The sequence below is a fragment of the Artibeus jamaicensis genome, unplaced genomic scaffold (genome assembly GCF_021234435.1).
Source record: "Artibeus jamaicensis isolate MK-2021 breed Jamaican fruit bat unplaced genomic scaffold, CSHL_Jam_final contig_465, whole genome shotgun sequence".
Lineage (NCBI taxonomy): Eukaryota > Metazoa > Chordata > Mammalia > Chiroptera > Phyllostomidae > Artibeus > Artibeus jamaicensis.
This window is the reverse complement of record NW_026521843.1, coordinates 15,185,464-15,204,147: the sequence shown is the minus strand read 5'-3', so window position 1 is coordinate 15,204,147 and position 18,684 is coordinate 15,185,464. Positions and strand designations below refer to the sequence as shown.

The window sequence follows — 18,684 nt, the reverse complement described above, 5'->3', positions numbered from 1 at the left end:
TGGGCAAAAGTATGGCCATTATACATGGAAAATATGGTAGTATTTTATTAAACCGGTTTCTACCCCCTGAATTCACTAGTATCAAAAGAAACCATCGTGGACCATTTGCCAAATTGGCCCCTTCAAAGGAAATATGTTCGAAAGTAATTCCATGTGACAGAGCCCACGCACTGTGTGGTATCACCGAGCAGTCCCTTTGTAATCCGGTCCTTCACCAGCTCTTTGTGTCCTGGTCTCTCTCTGTTCCTGGGGGAGAGAGGTGAGGAGGGCTTTGGGGTACAAGTTGCCCTAGTATTGTGATTACTTGCATGTAATATTGAAATACCGGCACCGCACAGATTCTGGGATGCCGCAGTCAGTAACACATGGGCACTGTTCCCGAGGAACTTGCAATTGGAAAAACAGATCATAGTAGTCTGATGTTGCAAGTGCCTGCAGGTTCTGTGGGAACACGGGAAAATTCCTGGATGGAACACCTCCCCAGTCAGCTCTTGAAAGCTAAGCAGATACTAGCCCAGCAAAAAAGAGGAGGGAGTCACAGATGTGGGTGGCATGAGGTGTGCTGGGGACAGCAACCACTGGGTCTGTGGCGCATCGGATGTAAGGTGTTGGTGAAAGGCACTGCCAGCCATGCTGCAGGGAGCCAGCAATGGGCTCAGGGTACAGGAGTGATGTGGTCTGTTTGTACTTCACATAGCTCGGTCAGTGCCAAAGGCAGACTTAACAGAAGGCGATGTTTTGAAGGTACCGAAAGCATTCTTTTTCATCTTTATTTTACTTTTTACATTACATTTTATTGTATCTTCTCCATTACCATTTATCCCTTCTATAACCTATTCCACCACCACGCAATCCCCACTCCCACAATCACCACACTGTTGTCCGTGTCCACAGGTTCTTTTTCTTTTTTCTTTTATTCAATCCCTCCAACCAACCACCCCCACCCCTGAGCTGTCAACCTGCTCTCTGTGTCATTCTTGAAGACAGGGTGTCCCATCTGAAAGGTAAAGCACTAGTCTTCACAAGAGGTGATGAAGGCCAGAACTAGGACCAGAGCAATGGGGGCAAAGAAGAGGAAAGGGGTTAAATATTTAGAGGATAAAATAGTTGAAAACATCTGTTAAGTACAAATGTCATGAATCAAGTATTACTTTCCTGGTCCTTTATGAGCAAACCCTGGCACTGACAGCTTTCCCAAAGTTAACAAGACCTAGAAAGTGGAGTTCTTGGAAAGAATCTCATCTTGCAGAACAAAAGTGTTCTATGCCTCATGCTTTTTTTTTGGCAGGGGTGGGGGCGAGGGACCACTATGTTATAATTTAGTTTCACTCCTTAAATACCATTATTATGTCTTCTTTGACGCATCAGTTATTTAGAAGCATTTTTAATCTCCTAAATATTGAGGTTTTTAATACATCTTTTTATTATTAGATAAAAAGTCTATTTAGATATAAAGCCTAAAAGCACCAATGAAAATCCTTGTGGGGGCTGAGGTGCCAGGAGAAACTCCCAACCTCTCAGGAGAGTTCATTGGAGAAGCCCACAGGGTCCTAGAACATACACAAGCCCACCTACCCAGGAACCAGCACCAGAAGGGCCCAGTTTGCTTGTGGGAAGTGGCAGAAGGGACTGAAATCCAAGAGAGCAGAGCAAGTACCATTGCTCTCTCTCTGACCCCGCCCCCCACATACAGCATCACAACCCAGGGACTGGGTTGCCCCGCCCTGGCGAACACCTAAGGCTCCACCACTTGTATGTAACGGGCGAACAGACCAAAAGAAATAATAATAAAAATGGCTGAAATGGAAGAACAGATCAAAGACCCAGAGCAAAGACATGTAAGCAATCAAGAGATAGCCAACCTATCAGATGCACAGTTCAAAGCACTGGTAATCAGGATGCTCACAGAACTGGTCGATTCTGGTCGCAAATTAAATGAAAAAATGAAGGCTATGATAAGTGAAATGAAGAAAAATGTACAGGGAATCAATAGTGATGGGAAGAAAACTGGGACTCAAATCAAGGGAGTGGACCAGAAGGAAGAAAAAAATGACCAAACAGAAAAGAATGAAGAAACAAGAATTCAAAAAAATGAGGAGAGGTTTAGGAACCTCCAGGAAATAACATTCCAACATCCAAATTATAGGGGTACCAGAAGGGGAAGAAGAAGACCAACAAGTGGAAAACTTATTTGAACAAATAATAAAAGAGAACGTCCCCAATCTAGCAAAGGAAATAGACTTCCAGGAAGCTCAGAGAGTCCCAAAGAAGGTGGACCCAAGGAAGAACACACCAAGGCACATCATAATTACAGTAGCCAAGATTAAAATGAAGGAGAGAATTCTACAAGCAGCAAGAGATAAGGGGACAGTCACCTGCAAAGGAGTTCCCATCAGACTGTCAGTTGATTTCTCAAAAGACACCTTACAGGCAAGAAGGGGCTGGAAAGAAGTATTCCAAGTCATGAAATCCAAAGACCTACATCCAAGATCGATCTATCCAGCAAAGCTTTCATTAGAATGGAAGGGCAGATAAAGTGCTTCTCAGATAAGATCAAATTCAAGAAGTTCATCATCACCAAGCCCTTATATGAAATGTTAAAGGGACTTAGCTAAGAAAAAGATAAAAATATGAACAGTGAAAGGACAGCAAACTCACAGTTGTTAACCACACCTACAACAAAAGCAAACTAAGGAACAGCTAGATCAGGAGCGGAACCATAGAAATGAAGATCACATGGAGGGTTAGCAACAGAGGGATGGGAGGAGGAGAGCGGCAGAAAAGGTACAGAGAATAAGTAGCATAGACAGTAGATAGAAAATAGGGGGTAGGGCTAGTATAGTATGGGAAATGTAGAAGCTAAAGAACTTATGACACATGGACAGGAACTAAAGGGAATGTGGGTGGGAGGGGTGTGCAAGGTGGAGGAGAATGAAGGGGGGATGGGACAACTGTAATAGCATAATCAATAAAATATATTTTAAAAAAATTTTTTATTCGATAGATGTTAGCCATGGTATTTTCTGTATGTTCATTAGGCCACCCTGACTCTTTGATTCATCTGTTGATTACCTAAGGAATTGTGTTAAAAATTACCAAACATGATGGTAAATTTGTCAGATTTTCATAGGGGGGTGTGTGTGTGTGAAATATATACACACACACATATAGATACTATTTTTTAAAGATTTTTTGTATTTATTTTTAGAGAGATGGCAAGGAAGGGAGAAAAGCATTGATCGGTTGCGTCCTGTATGTGCTCCAACAGGGGACTAAACCCACAACCCAGGCACGTGTCCTGACCAGGAATCAAAGTGCTGGCCTTTCGCTCGGACACCCAACTGACTGAGCCACACCGGTCAGGGCTATCTGTACTATTTTATTAGTTGTATTAGAATTAGAACCTTTTGCTGCTCAGTTTGATCCTTGGGTAAAGTTAATAATCATCTTTATCTCTTTTTACTCTGAGCTTCTACTTTGGATGATATTGATAAAACTATCTGGATTTACCTTGGTTGATATTTGCCACCTGTACCTTTTCCCATCTTTTTATTTTAGACTTTCTCTGTTCTTACGTTTTAGGTGCGAGTCTTACAAAGAGCACGTAACAAGATTTGTCTTTTTGTTGGTTCTGTTTCTTTTTTACGACTGTAATTTGTTTCGTTCTGTTTATCTGAAGAATGCAATCCATGCACATTTAGTGTGAATTCTGATGTATCTGGATCCATTTCAACTGCTCTTTCGAACGCAGTTTATCGCACTCGTTGGCGTTTACAGCACAAGGAAGCCAGGACGTTTTTGTGGACTGTAATAGAATATTATGCTTAAGTTAACTATATTCATATTTCTCACAGAATTACATCTTCTCTTCCATTAAATTATACTTGCATGGTAGTGAGCCCAAGGGTTCAACAAGAAAAGTTAAATTAGAGAACATTTTGTTCATCAACTTAATTTCTTCTGAACTCGACGGAAAGGAGCATCTTATTTGGTCTCTTCGTCTTAGCCTCTTGGTTCAGCCGGCGAAACCCCGGTGTTCTTCAGGAGCACAGCTACCAGAGATTACACGAGGAGTTATAAAAACATGAAATACAGGCGGGTCTAAGGGGCTTTCGGGACTTGTGTGGGCAATGAACTACAGTGGGTGTTGAGTCAGACCAAACTTGGTTTGCATCCTGCCTCTTCTATATTCTACTCAGTGAACTTGGGTATTTTTTTCCAAGATTTTATTTTTACTTATTTTCAGACAGAGGGGAAAGGAGAGAGAAAGAGAGGGAAAGGAACATCGATGTATGAGAGGTACATCAATCAGTTGCCTCTCACACACCCCCAACTGGGGACCTGGCCTGGAACCCAGGCACGTGCCATGACTGGGAATTGAACCAGCAACCTCTTGGTTCGCAGGCCAGCACTCAGTCCACTGAGCCACACCAGCCAGGGCTTGAGTATGTTTTTATTCTAATTTTCATTCTCCTTATCTGTAAAATAGAGACAGAAATAATTACTTTCTTATGGAGTTATTGTAAGGATAAGTGATTTATTGGTCATAAAGTGCTTAGTGCAGTATTTCTCTTATGATACACACTCAAGAAATGGTATCTGGCACAATCGATGTATTATATATTTAACAGAGGTTTATTGGGCACACAGTGTATGTAGGCACAGTCTTAGGCCACCGCAGTACAGACGTGAGTGTGGTACATGCTGTGAGAGAAACAAGCGTAGATCGCTGGAACGCGGCAGCAGAGCAGCCAGCCCACACGGTTACGTTAGGACTCCTGGAAGAGGGGACATCTGAGTTGAATTTTAAAGAATGCATATGGATAAGCTCAGCACAGAAGCAGGGAAAGAACTTTCCAGGCACAGGAAATCAACTATAAAAAGAGATTTGAAATGCTAATAAGACTTTATGTATTTATTTTTAGAGAGGGGGGAGGGAGGAAGAAAAACACTGATGTGTGAGAGAAACACTGACTGGTTGCCATTTGCATGCCCCCCAACGAGGGACCTGGGCTGCAGCCCAGGCATGTGCCTGGACCAGGAATCAAACGAGCAACCTCTTGGTTTGTAGTCTGACACTCAGTCCACTGAGCCACACCAGCCAGGGCTGAAATACTATTAAGATTTTAAGAATGAACACTAATCTAACATGACATCACAGTGGAGTCCACACCCTCTCCACTGTAGCATCACTTAGTACCACAGCCAAAAGCAGAGGAATGCAATGAACTATATAGTTCTTTTTAAATAAAGAGTTGTTACTTTTTTTGCTCATATTAATAATGTTAAACAAATACTTGTCTGTTATATCTGATTGTCCAACATTTTAGTCAAAACTGAGAGGAGGAAAAAATCCAAAATATAGAAAGAATTAATGCAACTCAATGGCAAAAAAAAAAGGAAACAATCTGATTTTAAGATGGGCAGAAAATGTGAAGACATTTTTCCAAAGAAGATGTACAGATGCCCAAAAGTTACTCAACATCAACAGTTAGGGAAATGCAGATCAAAGCCATAATGTGCCGTTATGCCATACCTGTCAGAGTGACGACCAGAAAGCAGTAAGTGTTGGTGAGGATGTGGAGAAAGGGGAACCCTGTGTACTGTTGGCGGGAATGCACTGTGTTTTTCGGACCATAAGATGCACCTAGGTTTTAGAGAAGGAATATAGGGGGAAAATTTTTGAAGCAAAAAATGTGGTAAAATATTTAATAATACAAATAACAATATTTCACCAGTGTAAATGTAAACAGAATTCAACAGCAGCATTAACATTATTCCTCCCAAATATTCCTCCCAAATTTTTTTTGGGGGGGTGCGTCTTATGGTCCTAAAAATATGGAAAATTGGCATAGCCACTATGGAAAACACTGGCGTTTCCTCAAAAAATTAAAAGAACTACCAAATGCTCTAACAGTGCCTCTCTGGGTATTTATCCAAAGAAAACAAAAACATTAACTAAAAAAGATATTCAGCCCTATGTTCATGGCAGTATTAGTTTCAGTAAGCAAGATACGGAAATAACCTAAGTGTTCATCGGGTGGGTGGATGGATGGGTGGACGGTCGGACAGACAGACAAAGAAAATGTGATACACATACATAATGGAGTATTATTTAGCCATAAAAGAGAAGGATATCTTGCCATTTGCAACAATATGGATGGACCCTGTGGGCATTATGCTCCATGGAATAAGTCAGACAGAGAACAGATTAGTAGTTGCCAGAGACAGGTGGTGGGAGTGTGGGCGAAATAGGTAAAAGGAGGTCAAAAGGTACTATTTTATAACTTCCAGTTATAGAATAAATGTCATGGGGATGTATTATACAGCAGGAATACTATAGTTAATAATACTGTATTGCATATTTGAAAGTTGCTAGGGAGGTAAATCTTTAAAAGTTCTCATTAAAAAATTGAGAGAAAGCTGACTGTCAGAAAGTAGCATAGCATGGTTTAAAGACTCTAGCCATGGAATCCTGAGAGCTGAATTAAAATTAGGCTCAACCACCTAACAGCCAACGTGCATTTTGGTAAGCCACTACTGTTTTAAATTCTCACTTTCTCCCTAAAATAGAGATGATAAGGCCCATGCTAACGCATCTTACAAATGTATTGTAAAGCTCAGATAAATTGGTTCTTGATTATTCACGATGATGGGAATGCAAAAGAAGCATAAGCCCCAAAAACCAAAAATAGTAAATTAAAACTTATAATAATTGGTTCCAGAATACATTTTTGTATGCTGATTTATCCCTCTAATTATATTTGCTTAGGATAAAATCAGTTCCATTTGTATTTCTTTAACCTACACCAGCAGATGGCAGGAAGAAGTAGCCTAGATAATTACAGCATGGTGCCAGAAGTCATTTTGGAATTTTAAAATTACTAAATTAATTGTCAAAATAGAAAATGAAATATCGATTTTGTAGTTATTTATCACTTCATACTTCGCTTGTCTTCAGTGAATTAAGGTTTTCACTGGCAACTTTGATAAACGCTTTATTCTCACCGTTTCCCTATCTGCTCTATATTTCTGCATCCTGATTTCCCCACACACCTTATATGCCGATCCTTTCTCCCTAAACCCCCATGTACATATATATATATACACACATATTTCTTCTTCCCTCTCCTATCACAGCTTCTAGTTCTGAAATTAGCTCATTCTGTACCCCGCTGTGCAAGTCTCTATCCTTTCTTGGGATTTTTCTCAGCTGGGCATAAGGATATACATATACACACACATATACATAAATACAATTATTCAGAAATTAGTTGACATTAGATGATATTTTCATTTTTAAATATCCCTTTAATATTTTGACATTTATGCCTCTCCTTGGCACCTTCTGTTCTCAGGCCTCCACCCCACATATTAAGGAGGAAGAAAGATGTGGCTATTTTGTCCCCGTAGTCTGACCATATTCTTGTTTAATAACTGGCTTACTCTTCTCCTTGGGCTGCAGTCGAACGCTGCACGTTTTACCCTGCTCTCACTGTATCATATGATTTACCGTGTCCATAGGCATATGTCACCCCAACTATCTAAATAAGTGTCCTTTAAAGTAGCCCGGGATGTCCAGCCTTTTGGTGTCTCTGGGCCACACTAGAAGAAGAAGAGCTGTCTTGAGCCACACATTAAATATACAAACACCAGTAAAAACAAACAAAAATCTCATAGTGTTTTAAGTAAATTTACGACTTTGCAATGGGCCACATCCAGAGCCATCCTAGGCTGCCTGTGGGCCACGGCCATGGGTTGGACATCCCTGGTAGACCATTCATTTAAAAAACTTTACTGCTGACCACACCAGAGTAACTAACTAGTACCAGAACTACCTTCCCACCATAAACAACTAAAAAACGGGACATACATGAAATAAAATACATGAAGCAGCTCTGTCAGATGTTGAACAACAGATGTGTTATCCAGAAGAGAAAGGAAACAAGTCAGGTGATTCTTGGAGGCATGTTACTGACTGTGGCCCAGAGAGGAAGAACGCAAGGAAATCATGGCAATATCAGTGAGGGGAGAAAACTGCCTGTGTAGCTCATGGAGACTGAGGAGGCCAGAATTTATGGGCACGTGTACTGGAGAGGAAGGAGCTACTCAGGGAAAGGTCCAGAAATCTGCAAAGAAGTCCCCTTAAGTCTGTTACTAAATACTAAATGGAAGCACATGGAGAGAAACTCCACGAAGCTGAGCAACTACTTGGGAGTTCTAGGCTGAACATTCCTTGGAAATCCTACTGGAATGGGAGGTGCTGGGTTCTAACCAGCCAGAGACATTTGGAGCATTTGGTAGAGATCCCAGAAGAAAACCATGAATATAGGAAGGAGAAAAGTGGAAGATGTAAAAAGAACCAAATAGAGGTTTAAGAAATGAAAAATACAGTATCTGAAATGAAAGATTCACTTGATGTATTTGTCAGTAGACACTACAGAAGACAGGATCATTGTGGTTGAAGACAGGAATTATCTAAATTGAAGCACAGAGGGAAAAATGACTGAGCAGGATACACAGTGGTCTACCATATGTGTAACTGGAGTCTAAGAAGAAAAGAGTAGGAAAGACAAAATTTGAAGAAATAATAGGAAATTTTTCAAATGTTATGAAAACTAAATGTCTACATCTAAGAACTTCAATGAGCCCCACTCAGGATAAGCATTAAAAAAAAAAGCACATCAAAGTACATGGTAGTCAAGTTTCTGAAAACCAGTTATAAGTAGGAACTTATAATCATCCAGAGGAAAAGAATACACATTACATATAGGGGAATGAAGATTTATTACAGACTTCTCATCAGAAACAATGCAAGCCAGAAAAAATTAAATCTTTAAAGTACTTGAAACATAAACTATCAACATAGAATTTTATATCCTTCAAAAATGAAGGGGAAATAGAGAAACAAAAGGTGAAAGAACTTATCACCAGACACCTGCACAACAGTAAACACTGAAGGAAGTTCCGTAGGTGGGACCACAAGGACACCAGGTGGAAACTCGGATCCACCCAAAGGCATGAAGAGCCCCAGAAATGGGAAATACATGGGTGAATACAAAGACTTTTTTTCTTAATTTCTTTAAAAGGCAGCTGATGCCCTCACCGGGTGGCTCAGTAGATTGGAGAGTCATCCTGTACTCCAAAAGTTAGTGGATGTGATCCCTGGTCACGGGGCATGTGTGAGAGGCAACCAGTCGATGTTTCTCTCTTGCTTGCTGTCTCTCTCTCAAGTGAACACACACACAAGCACTCACACACACACTAATACATATATATATATATATATATATATATATATATATATATATATACTACACACACACACATACATACATATCCCCTCAGGTAAAGATTAAAAAATGCACAAAGGCAGTGACAGTTTAAATAACAATAACACCATATCGTATGGTTTACATCATGCAGGAGTAGAATGCATGACAATAATAGCGCAAAGGTCAGGAAGGGGAGTTGGAAGAATGCAGTTGTAAAATAAATTACTTTTATAGGTAAAGTGGCATGTTTGAAAATAACCTGATTAAGTTAAAGATGTATATAGTAAACCCTTAATCAATTACTTCTAAAAAATACAAAAAAGTGATACAGTTAATAACACACCAAAGTGAAGATGAAATACAGTTATCCAAAAGCAACTAGGGAAAGAGGAAAGAAGTGAATATTGTAATGTTGGATAGAGGGATTGCTGTGAAGAAAGATGTTGGCAAGCAAAGCTCCATGAATGCTCTCCCATTTCTGCGTGGTAGGACTTTCTGAGCACAGATTGCTAGCACCTGGATTAAAGAATGTTTGAATGACAGACTCCGAAGTTGGAGACCTCTAGAGAGATTGGACTTCTCCTCCAAACACATTGATTTACATTCTAGGATTGTAAACCTAGAGACCTACCCCTCCTCTCCCCAGGAGGGTTTATTTGTATTACAAAGCGAAGGTCAGTAGGTCTTCCCCCTTCCCCCTTCCCCCTTCCCCCTTCCCCCTTCCCCCTTCCCCCTTCCCCCTTCCCCCTTCCCTCCTTCCTCACCTTCCCAGTCCCCACCCCAGAGGGAAGGAGGAGCAGCAGCTGTCAGCTGTCCTATATAAATTCCAAAACTTTATTATTTTGAAGTTTCTCTCATCATGTCACCTGGCACGATTGGAACATAGAGAACTAATGTAACTATGAGCAATTAAAAGGCTGTCTGTGATCCAGAAACCTAGTGTTTCTGGCCAGAATGAATGAATGAATGAATGCTTAACAGAAATTAAAATAGGGGGTTATCTCCTATAAGGTGGCTGGGAAGGCCCGAGGAGGTAACATTTGAGCAGAGATGTGAATGAAGTAAGTCATGGGAGAAGACCATAACATACTCATGTTATTGGCTCTCCTGGAGCCTAGCACAGTTATTCACACATAAGCAAAATTTAGATAAATAAAAGTCAAGGATATGACACTCTGAAAGGCTGGCCCCCTCTGGCTAGAGTATTGTTTTTCTGTTCTACAAATTCAAGAGTAGCTATGTCTTCAGAGTGACTCTTTAGCCATAGACTTGTTATGTTAGCTAGGAAAAGATGAGCTAGACATCAAACTCAGTTAAGAACTGTTTCCAGCATAATTCATGTTTCATTTCCTTGAATAAATCTGGGTTAGGAAGCCCAGAATGAAGTTAGTTGGGAGGCTAAGTTCTTTGTACAGAGGCAGCAATAAATACTAACTTGGTTGGAAATTACTATCATCCTTGTAAATGTGACATACAAATGCGAGAAGAACAGATATGGGTGAAGAGCACAGGCAGGAGGAATACTAAATGAGTGTGATGAATTTTAATTGGGTCATAACTAATAGTACAATCCTTATTTTAGTTGTACAGTGTGTCAGAAGCTCACAGCTAGAAGAAAGCATGCAATGCAAAAGACAAAGGGCAGCATAGTCCTTGACTTTGGGCTGGAGCCAGTAGTAGTATGACCTTTTCGTTCGAAACCCTTCTCACCACTGTTTCACCAGGTCATTCCTTCCGTTGCTATGAATCATCTCTGGGAATCTGTAACAAGCACATCATTGTCAAGAAGTTGAAAGCAATGATAAGTTGTTCTGCTAACACCTGTCAGTGAAATAACTCAGAGCACAAAACCCAGGCATTTAAGGAGTTGACAAGTATTATTAAACCTGTTTTGTAAGAGAAGAAGCTGGTTCAAAGAGGGAAAAGCTGTCAAAGGCAATACAATCAGAAAATGGCTCAGGCCTCCTGCCTCACACAGCCAGGCCCTCACATCGAGAGGCCCTCACCTCCTGCCCTCGTGGCCCAGGAGACTGTGGGGCCATCCCTGAGCAAGTGGTGGTGTTTCCTGCTGTCCAACTTAAAAATGTTGTGACCGTTTTCAAGCTTTGACTATGTCTTAAATTCAAATATATTTCTTATGACTGATTTTCTCTGGGTTTTTGCCCTCATTCGGAAATGTACACTATTTAAAATTTTTAAACGCAACAGCATGGTATTTCTACCAGTAGCGCCTTCCTTTTTTCCTTTGAGCACTTTAATCCGTCAGTCTTCGGCACCTTGCTAAACCTCCTATTTGAATTAGGACAAGTCACAGTAATGCTTTCATCCGGGGATGGCGCTTCATGCCAGTCCTCGAACTGGACCTTAATTTCGTGATTTCATTAGAGAAAAAAAGATAGGAAAGCCTAATTTAAAGTAAATTAGGATTTATAATTGGGAAATGCTTCTACCTGTTTGTGACTAACTTTCTCATTGCTCTCCACTCCATTTTCCACTCTCCATTTACTTTTATTAAAAAAATACATAAGGAAGAAACTGCCTTAGTGTGGGTCTAACAGAAAGCAGAGTATGAGACAAAGACTTAAGTGCACACTCTATTCAGGACTCCAATCCAGGGAGCAAGAGCAAGGGACAGGGACAGTGAAGCAGAGGAGCGGGAGGCACCCATACGAAGATGTTCGGGTTGGCCACCTGTACGGGCAACTGATCGCTCAATCCTGCAGGACGGCCTGAAGAACCATAGCAAAGAAACAGAAACCCGGGAGGGGAAAGAGAGTGGCATCAGGCAAGGCGCTGTTAGGCTGCACCTGCAGGAAGCCAGCGGGAGCCCGGGAAGAACCAGTGACTGGAAAAAGATGCAGGGAGGACAGAAGTAGTAACATGTGGTCTCCCATCACACACAACTCTATTGTTGCATGTACTTCCGTGCATAAGTATATGAAGTAAAACATGAATTTCTGCTCCCCACTCCCACCTTCTCATGGACACTTGTCATAACATTTTGTTGTCTATGAATTTACATATAATCTGAGAACGCACACATACAAGGTCTGTCGGGAAAAGGTCCAGCCATTGTTAATATAACAAGAATGGTTTGCAAGACATCTATGTAACTGGCAGCCAAGGAGAGTGGACTGGAAAGCACAAGCATGAACAATGATGACTTCACTGTACTAGTCAGTGGGGAAGGTAGATGCCTTTGAGTGAGCATGTGTACTGTGTGGTCATTACATTCAAAATGAATGAGCAAGTAGAGCAACGAATCTGCCTCAAATTTTGCTTTAAGCTTGACTGTTCCTCCACAGAAACTATTCAGACCATTGATGAGATTCAGGAAAATACAATGGGGCAGCTGATGACGATTAGAACTGTGTGAGGTCCCAGGGTGCCTGTTTGAAGGGAACTGAGGCATCGTTATCCTGTGTACAATGTTTCTTGTATCTTGTTCAATAAATGTTTCTATTTTTCATAATACATGGCTGGATACCTTCTGGACAGACCTCATATACCTTTTCCTTTTAAAAAACATGAGTCGGAAATACTGATCTCTTCTGACAGGTTTTTCTTTTTTAATTCATGTGTTACTCGCATTGTGGTTGGTTTTACCCATTGTCAGCAAGTCGATTTTGCCCCATAGGAGGCTCGGCGGAAAGCACTGACTTGACACTTGCTGAGTCGGTGCACTGGTGAAGGAACGGTAGTGTGAGTTCCAGTGGAGCTCTTGCCGACAGAGGAGGAGTGCGCGCACTTGGGGATGCAGTGGGCACAGTCCGGCAAAACACGGAATGGTACTGCCGGACGATGGAACAGCCATCCCTGCCCGTCTGCGCCTCCTTCCCGCCATCAACACTTCCCCAGCCTCAGTCCAGAAAAATGGAGACTACGCAAAGGAGGCATGGAAAAGAGATGGAGAAGAAAATAATTTTCCCTCTACCCTTCTGAGTTCTTTGACTGAGACCCCTAAGAGAAAAGCAAAGAAAAGTCTATTAACATGTATCCCTCGGGTATACATGGGAGAAGCCTAGGAAAAAATGGGTTACTCCTCAAGGTGACTTTAAATTCAGGATTAAATTCCATCTTAATAGGGAAAGGGGAAGTGGGCCTATTAGGGGACAGTCAGTGACTTTTGGGAAAGGCGAATTGCAATGCAGGTCTGGTGGTTTGTGACCAGGTGTGTCTCAGTGGGGTGTCGACTTCGGGTCTCCTCTCCTGCAGCAGCGTCAGTCTTCCCTGGTTGATGAAACTCCCAGGGATGCGGCTGATGACGCTCAGATTCCTTTTGGAGGATCCGCCTTTAGGAAGATATTGGGCGCACAGAGAAACTCTGTGCTGTTTCTCAAGTGCCTACAGCTCAAAATCATCATTGCGCCAGAGCAACGTATTTCAGGGTGGCAGGCCCTGATCTCCTACCGTCATGTTTGGGGTGGCAAACAATGCTGCCCTTGAGAGGTTAGGGAGGACGCTTATAAAGACCTGTTCCGCCAGCAAATGTTGACCCCATGTTAAGTGACAAGCACTAACGGTAAAGTGGGGAACACGACAGACTCGGTCCTTGTCCTCACGCAGGGGAAGTCCACAACTGAGAGAAGAAAGAGGGAAGAGTAGGGCAAAGAAGCAGAAGGGGGAAAAAAGAAAGCAGAATTCTAAAGGACTGAGGAATTTCTGTAGTGGCTAAATCAGTGCGGTGCCTGTGTTACTAATACACGTTCTTTAAGCCCAGCCCTCTGCTCCCGCATCAAACACGTAGGCACTGCACCCAATTTCACTCGTCCCCCACACCCCAGTGATAAGGTGGTGATACGTTTTCCCTCAGCTGGTGACAGAAATACACTGGATTCAAACCAGCGAGTGGTGACCCAGATCTAAGTGTACTGGAAATGTGGTGGAAGTCAGAGCTTTCTTTAGCGAGTCTTACTAATTAAATTATTTGGACTGTTTTTAGCCACCTTGGATATTTTTTCTTTTTAAAGTCGTTATGAATGTTGTTTGTAGCTGTATCAATAAGCCAAGAATTCACATAGTTACTCAACCACGCAGATTACTCATCATCGCCTGTTCATAACAGAATCCTAAAATGTTTAAGATTTCTGATGCAAATCAAAATCTCATCATCACTTGTCATTGCTAAATTAAGTGACAGGATAATAACATTACATTAAAACCATTTTTCTCTTGATTGAGTACCATTTTCAGAAGTGAACCTTGTAGATGTATATTTTTTTCATCAGTACTATAAATGCATTTAGAATCTGAGCTAAAAATAGAATAAAAAGGGGAGGAGTGGAGGGGATGTTTTCAAATTATTGATGAATCTCTCAAATCTCAAGCAACCATATTTGACAGTGCGGTGCTGGGGAATGGAGCCGTTTAGCTCGATTTACTGAGACTTAGAACTGCATGAAGGAGGTCACAGGTCAAACCTGGCCTTTATTGACACGGCCGAGTGTCCCTGTCACCAGTTGTACGGATCCCACTGCACACAGGCGGTTAGTGACCTGCAGGAACCAGCACCGCTCCGTTCCTCTAATGTGCTAAGGCACCGGTTGCAGATGGATCACAGCCTATGTGGGAAATGAATGTAAGTTCCGAATATGCCAAACAAAGTAGGTGCTCAGTTGACTTACCATCTCTCTCAGCGTTTCTTTTCTGCCTAAAGCTAATTAACCTTTCTGGTCACACTTCCCATCTCTCCTCCTGCCCCATCGGGCCCTTGGCCCACTTCTGTGTGGCCAGTCTTCCTGCCCCCGGACCCTCCACCCAGCACCCCTTTTCCATCTGAAAGTCTGCTGTCCTCCAAAGGTGTTGTCTCCTCACATCTTCCACCTTTGGTGTTGCGGGGATCATACATGGAGCACACCTTTTACTTTTGGCCTCATTTAATACTGTCTTCGTTAGGCAGTAACATGTCAGTAATAAATAACCTGTCGGTAAGAACCCTCAGTGCTTGGAGAAGCCAATGAAGGTATAGACGGAAACAAGACTGGCTATGAGTCTGGGCGACAGGTGGAGGAGAAATCAGTATACTCTTTTCTCTAGTTTTGTATGTTTGGGGTTTTCCACAGTAAAAATTTAAAACCAAACTTAGCTCTTTCAAATTCATTTTTTAAAACAGGTGCTTTTTTTTTTTTTAGTCAGTGAATGAAATGGGTCCTATACAGGGTGGGTTAGGATGGAAACCTGAACCCATCAGCTAATAGCCCACTCCCAGCCCACCCTCCAGGAAGCAAAGAAGATTCTTTGTTGCCTGGAACTGCAACTTCTCTCTCCTCCCTGGGTCCTGGACATGCTTGCCAGACCCCTGCCACCCTTCCTGCTTCGTATCAAAGTGACCAGATAAACCTGGACAGAAACACAAGTTATCTTGGCCCCGTTTATTAAGCCCCGCTATGAACAGGCTGCATGCTGGGCGTTGAGAGGGGGGATGTGGAGTTACTGCGCCCTGCGGGTTCCCCAGGGTTGAACACAGGCACCATGAACGACCTGATGCCGCCCGGACACTAGGACCTGTCACCTGGAGTAGCGCTGCGGTAGCGCAGGGCAGTGGGGGAGAGAGCAGGTCTGCCCGGCAGGTGCGTTCTCAGCAGTGACGCAAACTACTGAGTGTTCCCAGAAGGAAGAGGCTCCCTTTTCTGCTGCTGCTCCCAGCTCTGATCACTTAGAGCTCCCTCCGCTAACCCTCTGTCTCTTTTCTGAAGAACTTAAATTGATTGCAGTTACCAATGTTGGGTGTTTTTTTTTCTGTTTCCTTTTAAATTACTGTAGTCTTACTTCTCGATTGCCAAAAACCGGAGAAACTATCCATGGACATAAGTTCTTTATTGGCTTTGGAGGAAAAGGCGCCAACCAGTGTGTCCAAGCTGCCAGGCTCGGAGCAAAGGCGTCCATGGTGTGCAAGGTGAGTGTGAAGCACAGCGGGGAGTGTCCCAGGGGTACTGTAAGAACACGGTTTGGAGGCTTGAGCTCAGTGGTTTTATTTTTTCAACTATTTTAAAGTGAATGATTCAGTGATGTTTAGTACAATTACAGTGTTGTACAGCCACCAGAACATTTCCATCATTCCAGAACATAACGCCTTATATTAAGCAGCTTCTCCCCATCTCCCCCTCCCCTTAGCCCCTGGCAACCACCAATCCACATCCTGTCTCTATGGATTTAATCTATTTCTGAAGATTGCCTATAAATGGAATCATGGGATGTGACATTTTGTGTCTGGTTCCTCTCACTTAGCATGATGTTTGTAAGGTCCGTCAGCCTTGTAGCACGTGTCAGCACCGCACTCCTTTGTGGCTGAACAGCACTCTGTCACGTACGGCCCAGTGGGTTATCCATCTGTCTGCTGGTGGACACACGGGCTGTCCCCAGCTTTTGGCTGTCGTGAACAGTGCTACTGTAAACATGAGTGTGCATGTACTTGTTTGAATACCTGTTTATTTCTTCTAGAAGTTCATTGTTTCTAAAATATTTAAATAGGAGAGAGTAATCTTCCTTTTTTATTCATTAGTTTCTACTTCACTGGGAAGTAGCAGTCTTCAAATAACTTAATGCTCTGTTCCCTGAAGTTGAATTGAGTTTATAACTAGAGTGTGAGAAGAGAGGAGAATTAATCTACTCTGATGGGTTTTCTAGTCCAGCTTCTAAACAGCAGGAAGCCATTATGTTTCTAGCAGGTTTCACTACAGCAACATAGCTTATGGAAACTTGGCTAAATAACTGGCAATTTTTTCTGAATCATTTTCCTCTAATGCTCTATCTTGGATCAGAAGGAAATCTGGGCCTTACTGAACTATACATCACTGATCTTTAGGCAGAGTTTTGTTTTCAGGTATGTAACAAAATGTCAAACACGGCATCCTATTTCCATCCACCTACTGAAATTATCTGAAAATAAATAAAACAAAATTGGCTGCCAAAGGTTCCACTTCTGCATCTTTCATGAAATTTTAAGATGCTGCCATTACTGGTATAACAGGAAAGATACTTCCTTTATTTTAGGACGGCTAGACTGGTTTTGCACAGTAGAGCATAAGAAAAATATATAAGAAATGTAGAAGAATGAACTGTGTGCTGTCAACTGGGTGGATTTTACCAAAATTTCTCTGAAATGTCACTTCCTGTTGCATACAGCACTTCTGCTCCACGGGAGTCTAAATGACCCATAAACTACACAATTATCACTTCATTTCCTAATGAACTGTAACTTTATTTCTAATTTATGATTAACACGGTATAATACTTATCTGGCCATTTGGTCAAAAAGATCTCCTGAACAAGATTCAGTGTAAGAAACCCTCCTTTGCTAAGGTTGAGCTCTTTATATATTTAAAAGATCAATCACTTAATTGTGAATTTGTTATCGATGATCTATTATGTGCTAGGAATTATGGGGCTTGGAGAGAGAGCAATTCAAAAAGTTAGGTGTCGCCCTGGCTGGTGTGGTGCTCAGTGGATTGAGCGCAGGCTGTGAACCAAAGGGTCACTGGTTCGATTCCCAGTCACGGCACATGCCTGGGTTTCGGGCCAGGTCTCCAGTGCAGAGCATGTGAGAGGCAACCACATGTTGATGTTTCTCTCCCTCTCTTTCTCCCTCCCTTCCCCTCTCTCTCTCTCTCTAAAAATAAATAAATAAAATCTTTTTAAAAAAAGAAATAATTTTAAAAAGTGTTAGGCCTGCCGTTGGTGGCTCAGTTGTTTGGAGTGGCATCTCCTACACCAAAAAAATTGAGGGTTTTATCCCTGGTCAGGGTACGTATGTCAGCTGCAAGTTCAATCCCCAGTCAGGGCATGTATGGAATAGATGTTTGTCCCTCACACCAATGTTTCTCTGTCTGTCTGTCTCTCTGTCTGTCTCTCTCTCTCTCTCACACACACACAATCAATAAACATCCTTGGGCGAGGATTTAAAAAATAATTAAAAATAAATTAAACTGTTAGGCCTCATCTATCTTCTACTTGATTAGAAATGGAAAGTTTCAGGACTAATCAGATAGTGCTGACTTAAGAGGGCTTGGAAGCGGGAAAGAGGGCATCATTTCCTGGCAGGGAAAACCTGGAGGGGAACTGGTAGTGGAAGCAGGGCACCGCGAGTAGCCCTGGGGCGGGGGGAGGTGCCCAGAGCTGGAGCTGGGAAAGGGGAGGCGAGAGAACCCCCTCTTGGAAGTTCCACAAGAGCTATTCATTGAGCCATTAAAGCCACAATTGGATGTCCCCCAGGATCTCGTCCAACTCGAAGGTTTTGAGATTTGTTTTATTTTAGGTCTGTTGACTTGGAGGCAGAGAGAGAAGTGAAAACTAGGAATATCTGAGTTGTGGAACTGCACTTGGAAATGAATCATGAAGCCATAGCAGTGGATGGGAGAGGACTAGGAGGCAGGGAGCGGCCCGTGGGGGCGCGTTCCCGCCAGGAGACTGA

General features: G+C 42.3%; 1 protein-coding gene across 3 annotated transcripts in view; it reads left to right on the top strand.

Moving 5' to 3' along the window:
- The window catches only part of RBKS (ribokinase), an 88,053-nt gene that overhangs the window by 6,261 nt on the left and 63,108 nt on the right, over positions 1-18,684 (top strand). For all 3 annotated transcript variants that reach the window (XM_037146622.2, XM_037146621.2, XM_053666965.1), the window contains exon 2: positions 16,038-16,170. In XM_037146622.2, the coding sequence (XP_037002517.2) occupies positions 16,038-16,170 (133 nt within the window). The remainder of the gene's footprint in view (positions 1-16,037; positions 16,171-18,684) is intronic.